This window comes from Nycticebus coucang, chromosome 9, assembly GCF_027406575.1.
Source record: "Nycticebus coucang isolate mNycCou1 chromosome 9, mNycCou1.pri, whole genome shotgun sequence".
Taxonomy (NCBI): domain Eukaryota; kingdom Metazoa; phylum Chordata; class Mammalia; order Primates; family Lorisidae; genus Nycticebus; species Nycticebus coucang.
In genome coordinates this window covers 53,300,895-53,316,088 of record NC_069788.1, presented here as the reverse complement: position 1 = coordinate 53,316,088, position 15,194 = coordinate 53,300,895, and the positions used below count along the sequence as shown (strand labels likewise).

The 15,194-nt window shown below is 38.6% G+C and overlaps 1 protein-coding gene across 1 annotated transcript; it reads left to right on the top strand.

Annotated features, from left to right (window-relative positions):
• The first annotated feature begins 38 nt into the window (after nucleotides 1-38).
• LOC128593464 (histone H2B type 1-C/E/F/G/I) lies at nucleotides 39-13,370 on the top strand. The gene is made up of 2 exons (XM_053601486.1): nucleotides 39-901; nucleotides 7,925-13,370. Exon 2 carries the CDS (start codon nucleotides 12,886-12,888, stop codon nucleotides 13,264-13,266), a length of 381 nt encoding a protein of 126 aa, XP_053457461.1. The 5' UTR covers nucleotides 39-901; nucleotides 7,925-12,885; the 3' UTR covers nucleotides 13,267-13,370.
• Nucleotides 13,371-15,194: the final 1,824 nt, after the last annotated feature.

Genomic DNA, 15,194 nt, shown 5'->3' with positions numbered 1-15,194 from the left:
CTGCCTTCACTTTATGGCATCAAGGTCTGAATGGGAAAGGCCTAAGCACTTACTTTGGTAATGATTCTGAAGTTAAAACAGCTTGATTTAGGAAAAGTTGCCTTTTGAGAGGTCAACTCCAGCATTTAGATTAAGAGAAGCACAATACTTTGAAGCGGTCTCAAACTTGAGTGTGCACTAAAACCACCTAAAGGACTTTAAAAAACATAATTGCTTAACCCCATCCCTATAGATTCTGATTTACTAGATCTGAAGTATCACCTGATAATTTGGCCTTCTCAATCCTGATGATGCTCATGCTCCTAGTTGGGGAACCACATTTGGAGAACTTTATTTTGGGGGATATGGAATCGCTCTAAAATGCTACTACTATAACCTCACGAAGTCGAAAAATTGCACGGAATGATTTCAAAGTGGAAGTGAGAGGTTCTGGAAAAAAGAAAAAAAAAAAAAACGGCAGTGGCAATCCTACTGACAGTGCAGCTACCAAAGAGTGGAAACGCATCTCTGGCCCGCCACTCCCCACCACACTCGTTCTCCGGTAGGGCCGTCTTGTTGCTCCCCTGCTGATCCTGACAACCGAGTCTCACATTACGCCAGCGCCAACCTCTTTCCCGCCCGACACCCGGCAGCCCTTAAAGTTAATGTCCGCCAGTCGCCCACGTCCGCTAAGATGTGGGTTGGTCGCTCCCTGGTGGTTCCAAGACCTCGCCGCCCCGTACCCTCTCTGGGAGGCCACCAGGCCATCAGACTTTGGGGAATCTGAAAAATGTATTTGAGTCAGTTACAGAACAAAACAGTGGATCCAGAATTTTGGAGACCGAGAAGAGCAATCTATCTCTCGCCCCCCACCTTGGTCTTTCTGTTCCTCTCCTGTTGTTCTGATAGCTCAAACCAAGAGGTGAGGATTGAGGAAGCAGGATGAAAATTTCAGCTTCAATATCCCAGCGTCTACCTGCTTTCTTCTCTGGGAGCTAGCACTTCCCCACTTCTGCAGTGGTTGAAGACACCCCTCACAGCTCCGAAGAGCCTTCCTTTCCTCGAACCTCTCTTCTTTATTGGCTTCACGTTTGTAGGATACTTAGTGTGTATTTACGTGTGTGTGTGTGAGAATAATTATTTCCTAATTGAATATATATATACACATATATACAAATATATAGTATATTTTAAAAATTCATCTTCAGGTACATGATGGACTAACATCCATTCGGGCACAGTAGGTACAGTGCAAAAGGCCCACAGTACTTTAAAGGGCTCACAAAAATTTTTATTTTTTTTCTAAATTAGAAGAAAAGGTGAACTTTTAGGTTGAAGAAAATAATATTTTAATGGAGGGCAAGGCCCACGAGGACAGAAGTGCCTAGGGCCAAAGACAGACAATGTAGATGTTGTGTATAGCAGAAAACCCTTCCTAGTTATTTTTATGTTTACTTTCTTTTTATAACAAGACACATTTTTAAGTGCTTTTCAGATGTTAACTCATTTAATCCCCGTCACACACCTAGGCACTCTTTTTATCCCAGTTTTACCCAGGAGCATGCCAAAGGAATCTTAAAATAACTTACCCAATGTCATATACTTAATAAATGGCAGAGGGCTTTCTGACTGACACGTTAGGGCCAGTGTCCTTCTCTTAACCATTACACTAAAGACATTATTTCTTCTTCTTTTTTTTTTTTTTTTGTAGAGACAGAGTATCACTTTATCCCCCTCTGGCGTCACAGCTCACAGCAACCTCCAACTCCTGGGCTTAGGCGATTCTCTTTCCTCGGCTTCCCGAGTAGCTGGGACTACAGGCGCCTGCCACAACGCCCAGCTTTTTTTTGTTGTTGCGGTTTGGCCGGGCTGGGTTTGAACCCTCAGTATATCGGGCCGGCGCTCTACCCACTGAGCCACAGGCACCACGCAAGACATTATTTCTTGATAATTATAAGAAATTAATTTAAATATCAGGCAAAAACAAAACCTTGCATTTCATATGACCAATGAGGTTTCTGCCTGACGATAGCAGTACTGCACAGTAGTCTTCCTATATCACACATACCCATCCACTCAACTACCACCTTCTCCATCTTTACAGACTCTTCTCATCTTGCGTGACACCCCGACATTATATATGCATACAATGGCCCCATTCTCTGCATTGAATGCACTCACCAAGTTGATGAATCAACCAGGTTCCTTTAACCAACATGAGTTAAGTTTAGGATTAGAGAAATATTTTGACACATTCACCCCTGCCTCCCATTCCAAAAATACAGAAGCTGAGACTCAAAGGCTGAAAGCATCCATTGATGAGCTAGCTATAGACAATTAGCAAATGTCAGTAAGGAGATTCCCAGAAAACAGCAAAAATGTCTATTCTACTCACCTGCTCTTTATACCTGGACCAATACCACACCATTGTAATTACAGATTTAGATGTATTCCTATGCATAGCATAGTACTAAGTCAAGGCCTAAAACTCCCTCTCTGGTCTTTTTAAGACTCATTTTAAATAGGTTTTTGTTCATCAATATGAATTTTATAGTTTTCTACAAAATATCCAGAAGTTTGGTTAGCATTGAATATTTAGATTATTTTGAAATATATGAACATTTTAGCATATTGAGTCATCACAAAACATACCACAGTACAGCATACACCTATCTTTTAATTAAATGGATATTGTTTTGTGTCCTCCAATGACATTTTATAATTTTCCTCATGTGGGTCTGGAATATTTATTTTTGGCTATTGAATCTGTTGTATGTTGTGAATGATGTCTTGCTTTCCTATTTCAATTTCAGATTGTAATTGCTAGTGTATAGAAAGGCATGCATTTTTTATGCAATTTATATTTTATGCCCACCAACTCTCTTGAGTTCTTATTAGATATAATTATTTGTTGATTGATTATTGTGGACTTTGACATTGGCAATTATATTATCTTCAAACAACAAAGATAATCATCTTTTGTGATTGAATCCTTACCCTTCTTACATAACTGTCCTTGTCTCATGTGATTAGCCAGGCTCTGTGATGCCATTTTGAATTGGAGTAGTGACTCAGAATTCTTGACTTATTTCTTACTGTAGAAGTCCTTCCAAAATTGCACAGTTAAGTGTTATTCTCATGGTAGCTACTCTTTATGAAGAGCTCTTGTCATTCTAGTCTATTAAAAATGTTTACAGGGGGGGTGTGCCTGTGGCTCAGTTGGTAAGGCGCTGGCCCCATATACTGAGGGTGGCGGGTTCAAACTCCCCCCGCAGAACTGCAACAAAAATGTTTACAATGAAAGATATTCTACCAAATGCTTTCTCAGCATGTATAGAGCTGGTATCATAGTTCCTTTTGTTTATTTTTTTTCTAAAATCCCACCCCCTACCTCATAGTTCCTTACTGATCTCTTAAGCTAACAGATTTATAATGCAAAACGTTTCTTCTTTTCTTGGAATGAAACACATGACTTTTTTTTTTTTTACTCATATGGCCTAGAGGTTTCCATTTTCTTCTGTTTTAAAGAGGGTACTTTATTTTATTTTATTTATTTACTTATTTATTTTTGAAACAAGAGTCTCACTTTCTCGCCCTCCAGAGTGCTGTAGCATCACAGCTCACAGCAACCTCATACTCTTGGGCTCAAGTGATTATCTTGCCTCAGCATCCCAAGTAGCTGGGACTACAGGTGCCTGCCAGAACACACAGCTATTTTTAGAGATGAGGGCTGGCTCTGGCTTAGGCTGGTCTCAAACTGGTTGAGGTCAGGTGATCCACCCACCTTGGCTTCCCAGAGTGCTAGGATTACAGGCATAAACCACTGGGCCTGGCCTAAAGAGGGTGCTTTTTTTTTTTTTTTAAAGAAATAAATGTTTACTTGACACAAAGCTGTAAATTTATTTTCTTCTGTTCCCATTTGTTTTGTTTTTCTCCAGTTTGAATGATAAGGTGGTATAATTTTAAAATAAAAAAAGCTATTTTTTCTATTGAAACAGATTCTGTAAAATACAATGTACATTGGTGTAAGTCTTTATTCCATATTCAGGAGGTAGGAGAATTGCTAGAGTTTGAGACCGTAGGCACTACTATCACTCTTGTGGATAGCTACTGTACTCCATCCAGCCTGGACCATATAGCAATACATTGTCTCTTAAAAGAAATCAGAGAACATCAATTGCTTGAAATTTACTGAAATTTGTAAAATATAACTGAGCTTGATGTCATTTAACAGGGCAAAGGAGAGGTGTTTTTGTTTTGTTTTTGTAGAGACAGTCTCACTTTTATCGCCCTCAGTAGAGTGCCCTGGCATCACACACCTCACAGCAACCTCCAACTCCTGGGCTTAGGCGATTCTCTTGCCTCAGCCTCCTGAGTAGCTGGGACTACAGGCGCTCACCACAACTTGCATCTATTTTTTGTTGTTGTTGTTGTTGCAGTTTGGCCGGGGCTGAGGCCCACGCCCTACCCACTGAGCCACAAGCACCGCCTGAGAGATTTTTTTTTTTAATGGCCTCTATCTTTGTTATTTATTCTGCTTATCTATTACTGAATTTTCTTTTTTCCAGTGGTTTAATTTTGGGGTAAAATTTACCCATGGCATTCACTTGTGGGTCTCTCCAGGCCAGAGTACAGTGATATCCATATAAACTTTGTGCAACATCACATTCTAGGGCTTAAGAAAGTTTCTTGCCTCAGCCTCCCAAGGAATTGGGACTGTAGGCACTGGCCACCCCACCGTGCTGGGCACACCCAGCTGATTATTTTTGTTTTTTTGTAGAGACAGGGCTATTGCTCTTGCTCAGGCAGTTTTGGAGCTCTTGGTCCCAAGTGGTCCTCCTGCCTTGGTTTCCCAAAGTGCCAGGTTTTCAGGTGTAAACCACCATACTCAGTCCTCTTGTGCTTTTTTCTATCTCCCCTTAGTAGTTACTTTCCCTTTATTTCAATAATCTGCCTTCTCCTACACTTTTCAAAAAATTCGTACCCAAAGAACAAGGTTTTGGCTTATGAGTCATCTCCATTTTTTTTCTTTTAAATTAATTTTTGTTCTTATTCTTTTAAAATGTCTCTTCTCTCTAGTTTATTCTGATTTACTCTCCTATCCTTTTTTAGGTTCATTTGTTGGATACCTAGTTTACATATCGTCAGTGTGTTTTTTTTTTTTTTTTTTGTAGAGACAGAGTCTCACTTTATGGCCCTCGGTAGGGTGCCGTGGCCTCACGCAGCTCACAGCAACCTCCAACTCCTGGGCTTAAGTGATTCTCTTGCCTCAGCCTCCCGAGTAGCTGGGACTACAGGCGCCTGCCACAACGCCCGGCTATTTTTTGGTTGCAGTTTGGCCGGGGCCGGGTTTGAACCCGCCACCCTCGGTATATGGGGCTGGCGCCTTACCGACTGAGCCACAGGCGCCACCCTCGTCAGTGTGTTTTTGTTCTTTGTTCCTTATGTATGCATTTAATATTCTTGTCTTGTACTACCATTCCAAGTATGTCCTAAAATTTTCTTAAGTATTATTATTCATATTTCAGAATATTATGTAGTTTCCCTTATCATTTAGTCTAATCCATGATATTCACGCATTTGTTTTTTAATTTCCCATCATATAAGAGGATTATTTTACTTTTACTGTCTTTAAAAACATAACTTTTCTATTGCCCTTTAATTAGATTGTGATAAAAGAATATAATGTATGTAAAATTTATTCTTTTTCTGAAACCAGGTTTCATTTTTGAAATTGTTCAACATGTGCTTAGAAAAACACTTGAATATTCTACATGTGCCAGTGCAGGAAGCATAGATATATCAGGTTTGTTTATTGTCTTGTTCAAATCTTCTGCATCTGTAAGGATTTTTCTTTGCTTGTTATTTGAGTTTCTAGTAGTAGTATATTGAAATTACCCTACAATCATAAATATGAAATTCTCATCCTTATTCTGCTACTTATTGACTTACATAGTTAGTGGTTCTGTAGTCACGTGCACACAGGGTCCTATTGATGGATTTTTATTTTACCATTGTGTGCAATAGTTCTTTCTCATTTCTAGAAATTCTACTTTGTTCTTTTTCAAATATTCCTGGTTTTGATTGTACATTGACAATCCTTGATTGTATTAATGTTTCACTTTTCATTTATTTAAACTTTTAATAAATAATTATATTCTCTAGCTGATAATTTAGATTTCTTTGGAGGTGTGGAGGAAGATAGAAGTCTCTTGTTTGTTCAGAAATCCAACTCTTCATAGTGCCTGTTTTTGTCTTCATCTTGGTAATATATGTTATAATTATCATATATTTGGACATCCAAGTACCTGAAGTCTGACACATAATAGTTGCACGGTAATAGAAAAACAATGTGCAGATCTGAAGAACTTGCATTCAATATGCTTTCCTCCTGAAGCGGTTTGCATTTGCCCTCATGAGGCACTAGAGGGCGCGCTGAACGTGTGCCAATTTAATTTCAGGACGCGTTCATTGAAACAGCCAGAATGCATGTAAATCCAGAGTTAAATCCATAGGGCAGATATTCTCTACTGTCCTCCTCAGTGGCACAAATCTCTGTAGAGACAAACAGGTTTTCTTCCTAGAAACCTTAGAGATATATGTATATGTATATATGATTTTTTTTGGTTTGATTTTACCCCTTCTCAAAGTCCTGACTTTATGCTATGTATTTTCAGGTCTGTAAAAGAGCCTAGAATTCTCTTCCTCAAGGGACAGGCATAATTCCCAAAGCTCAGAATCCTGATAATGGTATGCTCCAGAAAAACCCAAGCTAGTGTGTTTATTTTCAGTTTCTAAATTTTATTGTTATGGGGTGAAGGAAGGATGGGGGAAGGGGTTAAAAAATATTTTTTTTTCCCCAGCTGAACAACTGTGTGCAAGTGTGCTTGTTATAGTTCCCTAGCCTTTAGTGGTTCTGCTACAGGAGGACTTTAATGTCTCTCTCTGTCCATTCAAATACCAAATGCTTTTGCTTTAAATTCTATTTTGTCTAATAATATTGCTATGCTTGCTAAACATTTTCCAGGCATATTTGTCCCTTTTCTTTTTCTTTTTTTCTTAGTTATTATATTTTTAAATCATGATTTGTTTTCACACTCACATAAGAGCACTCTTTAAGGCACATTTTATAACATACTTTTGTGTGTGTTATTAAAAAAGTAAACATCATAAAAAGATAAAATATTGTATGTATTCTAAAACTGACATATGCTTTTCTAAGAAAAAGAAAACGTATAAAACTTCCATGAAATCACAGTTGTATAGCAAAATACTTTAGAATATATTACATTTAATGTAGTATATATATATATATACAGTATGATATACAATTCATCTATGAAAACAATCGAAATCATGTCTTTTGTAGCAATATGGTTGGAACTGGAGACCATTATTGTAAGTGAAATAACTCAAAAAGTACTGCATGTTCATAAAAAAAAGAATATTTTTACATTTAAGTTAATATCTAAGGTTTTTTTTGTTTGTTTGTTTTTGGCTGGGGCTAGGTTTGAACCCGCCACCTCCAGCATATGGGACCGGCACCCTACTCCTTGAGCCACAGGCGCTGCCCTTAAGTTAATATCTATTTTGGAGTTCCATTTTATGTAAACTTCAAAAAAAAAAATGATTGTTTTTGGATCTAGGAAGAATTTTTATGGGGGCAATGTCCATCGAAGAAATCTACTTATTTGTAAGTAGTATGCTAGCCAATTTTGTTTTTAAACTAATAATCCTGTGGCCCGGGTAACACACATCAACTCATCATTGAATAATTAATACCTCAGAAGAATTTAGAGCAATTAGGATTCAGGAAGTGGTACTTGGACAAGCAATTTTTATGGTATCCAAAACATGTTTCTGTAAATAATAACTTCATTTATTTCAGATTACATTAAAACAAAACCAAATGTGTTTACTATTTTATGTTATTATTTTCTTTCAGATTGAAATACTATGTCACTAATTGCAATTGATGACATTGACCTCTATATGACTCCTGTGATCCTGAAAAATATCAGCAATGGTTAAAGAAATCCCCCCACATTTTTATGTTCCCAAAATGGCTTACTGTAAGGAACCATTCTTTACCATATGCCTTAAATTAGACTTCTGAGTGCTCTGTTTACGTATAACGAGGCCACGTACTGACTCCTGTACTTTAAATGTGTTTCAAGGCTCAGCACCTGTTGTTCAGTGGTTACGGCACCGGCCACATACACCAGGGCTGGCGGGTTTGAATCCAGCCTGGGTCTGCTAAACTGACAACTTCAACAAAACAAACCAAAAAAAACAATAGCTGGGCGTTGTGGTGGGCACCTGTAGTCCCAGCTATTTGTGAGGCTGAGGCAAGAGAATCGCTTAAGCCCAAGAGTTTGAGGTTGCTGTGAGGTGTGACACCACAGCACTCTACTGAAGGTGACATAGTGAGACTCTGTCTCAAAGAAAAAAAATAAATAAATAAATATGTGTTTTACATTTAGTATACATTTTGATGGTAGAGGCAACTGGGTTTGACAATTTGTTTTTGAACTAGAGGTGGGATGTGAGAGAAAGTGAAATCAGAGATGGTTTCAAGGTTATCAAGGTGGTCTGAATTTCTGGTAGAATGTGGTTCCTCACTGAGGCAGGGAAAACTGTGAGCAGGTTATTTGGGGAGAAGTTGAAAAATAGGACACCTTTTTCTCTTGTCACCTTTTTCTCTTTAAAGAAATTTAAAAAGTAACTTGTGCCACAATATTGAAAACTTCAAGTGTTAATTCTCCAGAAAGTGACTTGTACTTTGGAAGGAGCAGCTTGGAACTTCTTCAACTAGAAAAAACAAAAGTAAAACAAGCTTTCTCTTTGGTGTCTTATGACATACAACACTAAGATTTTTCTATAAGAAAAGTTCACTGTCTCAGGTTCTGTCCCAGTTTCCTCCACAACAAAGCTCTGGAGACTTTCCAATAATATCTCAACAGCTAGAAAATAGTACCTACAGAGAAATAGAAAATGGAAAATGCTTCTCTTCACCCAAATATTTTCATGGTTAGTATTCATGATAATTAAGAACAATTATTGGTAACTTAAAAATAAGTTAAAAGCAGGAACACTGGGGCCTGCCATTTTTCTTTGCCAGACTTGAACCTTCAGCTCTAGATTTGCTTATGTGTCTTCACCCTGGGCAGCTCCATATAACTGTCTCTACCCATATCCTAGAGAAATGTGTGCATATCTATACCAGGAAACACGTAAGGATATTCACATAACTAATGATCCAAATAATCCCAGATAGACACAGCATGGATGTCTACCATGATAAATTGAATAAAATAATGTCACTATTCAGCAATTAAAAACAATAGTATTGGAGTAATATATAGGCACATGAATGAATCTCAACATCAGTTTAAAATGAAAACTACATACAGCTTCTGATTCCATTTATTTGAAGATAAAAATAGGCAAACAAGGTGCAATTTATGGGTCTATACTTAGATGATGAAACCATAAAGAAAAACAAAATGTTGCAGGGCAGTAGTTTATATCTTTGAGTGTATATGGGTAGGAGAAGAGAAAGAACCGGACAGAGTTATACTAGGCCTAGTGTCAACTGAAAAGTGTCAGAAAATTGATAAATTTAAAAGAGCTTTGTTTATAATTGGGTTTGACCCACAGGCAGTAAACTAAGAGCTAAACAGAAGAGCAGTGATTCATGGGGGAGGAAGGAGAGGTAAGAATGTACCCTAAACAGAGTGGCTGGTATGCACATTCAACACGATATAGAAGGGGGTCATGAGTATTCATGAAGGAAACTGGGACACAAGCACATTAGTTTTACATGCATGAAACATACAGAAACACACTTTCCACGTTGACTGCGGTTTAGAGATTTAGCATCTAAATGCATTATAATTAGGTCCTGTACATTAGAAGGTAAAATGTAAGGCACAGGACCACATTCTGCACATCTTCAGAAGACTGGTCAAAACCAGCCCATGGCCCACAGTCATTTATCAAGAAGAAATTCTTTGTGTTGTTTTATCATAACCATGAAAACAGCAGGAGGGCATCCAGTGGTCTGATGAAGTAATAAAAGGAGTTTTCTGGTCTTTTGGCCTTCCAAACTGGCTTTTGAGAAAATTTAGTAAGGATTAGTACGGGAGGTAGAAGCAAATGAGACATGACCAACCTCTGTCATGCATGGCCAGCAACTTAAAAATACAGGAGTCTTTTAGCCCAAGGAATGTCCATTAGTCTGTTGGAGGGATTTAGAACATAATTTTGGTCCTTCTGTAATAGTAAGTTATTAATAGCAATCTAGTTCTTAAGCTGGACTTTTAAGTACCAGGCATTTATTTTGTAATACTTGGTTTTTTAAAAATAATTATTCCCCTTTTTTATAAGGGTTTAGGCATAAGCCCTTTTATACATGTATGGAAGTAATATTTTACTATAAAATTTTAGAAATATTTTCAATCAGGTATTAGAAATATCAGGGCCACACAGATTCTTGTCAAAAAAAGAAAACTTGTAATTTTTTTCTTTGTCTATGTGCCACATCATCATTTTTATTCGAATAGATGTAAAAGTGTAGCAATGTTAAAGCCTTAAGCAGGAATTTTAAAAATCACAAATGGCAATGTTACTTAACGAAAATCAGTTATGAGTGTCAGTTCTATCTTATCAGTTGTACATCTGATATGTGTGGTTTAAGATGTAGTTAAGGAGCTTGATGTATATTTCCTTTTCTGTTTTTTTTTTCTTGTAGTTGCAGAATATATCATTGGATCTCTCTTTCTATGGTTCTCTCTGTGTATGTATATTTGGTGTCATTCCAAGATATCCTCTTTAGGCAAATTTCTTTCTTTTCTTACCCCACTCTTCCTCTCTGTCTCTCCATTATGTCATTTTCTCCCCCTCTTACTTTGTTGCTTTTCTTTAATCCAGTTTTAATTTTCTGTCTCATTTGTCATTCTATACTTTCTCTACTGTTGTAGAATTTTAGATATTGTACAATCAAAGCTTTTTCATTTTCAACAAATTCTTATTAGGAAAATGTTCTATGTCTTTCTTTCTTTCTTTTTTTTTTTTTTGAGACACAGCCCTAAGCTGTTGCCCTGGGGGTAGAGTGCTATGACATCAGAGCTCACAGCAACCTCCAACCTGTGGGCTCAAGCGATTCTCCTGCCTCAGCCTCCCAAGTAGCTGTGACTACAGGCACCTGACACAACGCCTAGCCAATTGCAGCCATCATTGTTGTTTGGCAGGCCCCGGCGGGATTCGAACCCACCAGCTCAGGTGTATGTGGCTGGTGCCTTAGCTGTTTGAGCCACAGGCGCCGAGCCAGGAAAATGTTCTATGTCTTATGTTTTTAAAAGAAAAAGAAAAAGAAGCATCTCTTTTCTTCTTTCCAAGGGAGCTGGAGTTCATCTGCTAATTGAAGGCCTCCCAGGCTCATTCAGGCTGTAGCCTGTGAGCTGTTTTTCTTATCTGTCGCTTCTGATAGCAAAAATTATGGACAGACATTTTATTTTTTTTCTCATTAGTTTTTGTTAGTGTCTTTGTATTTAAAGTGTGGCCCAAGCCAACTCTTCTTCTTCTAAGGTGTGGCAGAGGAAAAAAAAAACAAAAAGGTTGGACACCCCGGTCTGCCTAAATCATCAAATCATCATTCTAAATTGATGGGATCAGATGTGATTTAGGGGGCAAGAGCTGTGCCTTTGAGGCTCAAATTTCCATTTCTGTAAAATGGGAGAAAAATTAATATTCATCACATAGGATTTTTAGAATTAAATGAATAGAAATGAAGTATGTTAGCTATTATTCTGAACATTGCTACTGTGGCTAAGTTGGTAACAAGGAAGAAATACAAATTGAATAGGTCTTAGGAAGGTTTCCTTCTCATCACCAAAGTGAGCAAAACAAACTACTCTGTGAAATAAAGATAAGAAATAACTTCAGTAGTGTGCTTTTGTTAGGCATTTATCTAGTCACAGGGTGGAAAGGTGTGCAGGTGCCTTTTTGCCTGTAGAGTTAGTGTTTGCGGAGCATACGGAGAGGGTGAAGTGAAGGTTTAAGAAAAAAACAAATTTAAGAAAGCCTCTTTCTTTGAAAAAGCAAATATAAGAATGGAAGAAATAGCTAAGAAACTAGCTTTAGCCAAAAATAACAAAAATAAAGCTGTTAAACACTGAGGTCTCCCATTTTAGTTTTGTTTGTTTGTTTGTTTGTTTTTAATCTTTTCACTAGTTAAACTGAAGAACTATTTATTTCTTATCCATGCTCTGTGGCTAAACTAGGGTTGTTTCGCTTTTTCCAGTAGTGAGGATTACAGTCATATTGGATAATGAATTCTTTTGTCTTATCATCCGTTAAGCAATGTTACTTTGCTTTTTGTGTGAGTATTACCCCCTGCCCTTTATTTTCAGGACGCATTTGTGCACTCTGAACAAACTGGAAAGCAGTCCCAGAAACTAGGTGATCCCAGGTCACTTAGTTCTCAATTCTCATCCCTTGGTCTAGAATTCAAGGACAGTCAAATTATAATAACATAGTTTTTCCGGAAAGATTTTAAACAGGCCTCGTCCACGAGCTTCCTCTCCCTGCAATTTCAAAACAGGAGACAGGAAGTTCTAATTTTTTAAATAAGCAAACTAATCCGAATTATTTGGACAGGAAGGAACTTGTTACATAAAATGGCTAGGTTGAAGAAATTAGCCGGTTTGCTGGGTATACTGCTCTTAGAATATAACCAATAGGAGAAAAGGACTAGACTCATTCATTTGCATGCAGACTTACAGCAAAAGAACCAATCAGAGATTGACAAACTAAATCTTCATTTACATAAGGCTGTCTACAAATAAGCAGGATTATAAACAACAGACTTCATTTTCTTTCTTTCTCGCTGAGTAGGAGTTAGCTATGCCTGAACCAGCTAAGTCCGCTCCTGCCCCGAAGAAGGGTTCCAAGAAGGCGGTGACCAAGGCACAGAAGAAAGACGGCAAGAAACGCAAACGCAGCCGCAAGGAGAGTTACTCCGTGTATGTGTATAAGGTGCTGAAGCAGGTTCATCCGGACACCGGCATCTCGTCCAAAGCTATGGGTATCATGAATTCCTTTGTCAACGATATTTTCGAGCGTATCGCGGGTGAGGCGTCTCGCCTGGCGCACTACAACAAGCGCTCGACCATTACCTCCAGGGAGATCCAGACTGCTGTTCGCCTCCTGCTGCCTGGAGAGCTGGCCAAGCATGCTGTATCTGAAGGCACCAAGGCTGTTACCAAGTACACCAGTTCTAAGTAAACGTTCTAGGCATTGTCAAACCCAAAGGCTCTTTTCAGAGCCACTCCAAATTTTTACAACTAGAGCTGTGCACTAATTTGTAACCTTACGTGCATACTTATAAGTAACAGCAACACTCCAAAATTCCCTTCATTAGTGATTATGGCACTCCAGCTACCTAGTGTTAAGACAATCCTACCTTGTACAAAGGATTCCCAGCTGTGTAAAAGAGCTTGAATTGAAATTGTTAATGCCTCAGGCACTTTTATCTGGAAAAACAGGCACTATGTGGGTAAAAGGCAGCCACTTTTGGAAGTTCTGATTTCCTTTCACCTTGTGTGTAAGACTATGGTAACGTTTTCAAAAATTCTCACTCCAAACCTATTGTTTTCGCTAGCTGCCCACGCCCAAGTTTTCCTTTTACCCTGCCCCAAATTCTAAATGCTCTTTGCCTAGGACTTTGGAGTTGAGAAATTGTAGAAACATTTTAGGGAGCAGGTGGAGCTGCAAATAAAGCATTAATTTGTCTTTTTTTTTTTTTTTTTGAGACTTACACTTACCTTCTGTAGGGGCCGTGGCATCATAACTCAACAGTAACCTCAAACTCTTGAGCTCAAGCGATTCACTCGCCTCAGCCTCTCCAGTAGCTGGGACTACAGGCGCACGCCACAACTCCCAGCTAGTTTTAGAGAGGGGCTCTCGCTCAGGCTCAGGCTGGTCTCGAAACTAAACTCAGGGTAATCCACCTGCCTCGGCCTCCAGGAGTGCTGGGATTACAGCACCGCACCTGGCCATTTATTTCTTGGTAAAAAACTTAAAAGGCCCTCATTAGATTTTTACTTTAAGATCTAAAGGGAAAGGCAAAAATCCTCTCGACTTACCCGCCCCACACTCACCGTACATCAGTTCACAAATTAGATCTGCGTCAACAATATTCTCAGAAAGCAGGCTCAGTTTCCTCACTAGCATGGTCATAGAATATGGAGATTAGTTATGATTTCTGTAGTCTCCAATCTGTTCGGTTCTGTTACTTGTTTCAATCCGTGTCTGTCTCTCTTATCCTGTCTCCAGATCTCCTTCATCTGCTCATTTCAACAACCATGGAGAGATTTGAGTGAGGAAAAAGAGAGAAGGACTCAGGCAGGTTAGAGATAGCAAGAAAGGAGGGAGGGAAGTGTGTAAGTAGATGATTTTCAACTTTCCGATGCTGAACTTAGTGTTCTGGCACTCTACGGTCTGTGACCACATACTGCCAAAGCAACTAAACTCCAGAAAACATAAAGCAGAATTTTTCTTCCTCCCTCATTTCTCAAGTCACTGCTTGGTAAAGGCTTTCTCAGGTAAATAGGTGAAGAAAGCTGCTTGTTTGGGACATTTCACTCTTAAGGTAATGCCAAATTCACCCAAGAATCACTGTCATTCTCCAGGGAGGCCCCTTGAAGAAACGTTACTAAGTATCCTTCCCCTTCGACCTTCCTATCAACAAGTAAGATAGAAAAAAGTATTTACTCTGCATTTCTTGTCTGCTCACCTTTATATTAGTCTGAGATAATACTGAAACTCCTCCATCAAAAGTGAATCCAGTTTTCATTCCAAAGCTCACAGGGGTCTTCTTAAAAGCACATTTGATGAGGAGGAGCCTGTGGCTCAAAGGAGTAGGGCACTGGCCCCATATGCTGGGGGTGGTGGGTTCAAACCCAGCCCTGGCCAAAAAAACTGCAAAGAAAAAAGAAAAATGCACATTTGATCATGTGTTATTATAACTGCTGAGAATCTTTCTATGATTCCCTGCTGCTCTTAGCAAAAAAATTAGCAATCTCTGCTATGGCATGGCCTCAATATTCAACTTCTGTCTTTCACTTTACTTCCAATGTAACATCAGATTACTCTCTCTCTCCCCTTTTTCTCTCTCTTTCTTTTCTTTTTCTTCTTTTTCATCTGTTTTTGGT

Excerpts from the sequence above, each read along its gene's own strand:
- LOC128593464 (XM_053601486.1), top strand. The coding sequence starts at position 12,886 with ATGCCTGAACCAGCTAAGTCCGCTCCTGCCCCGAAGAAGGGTTCCAAG.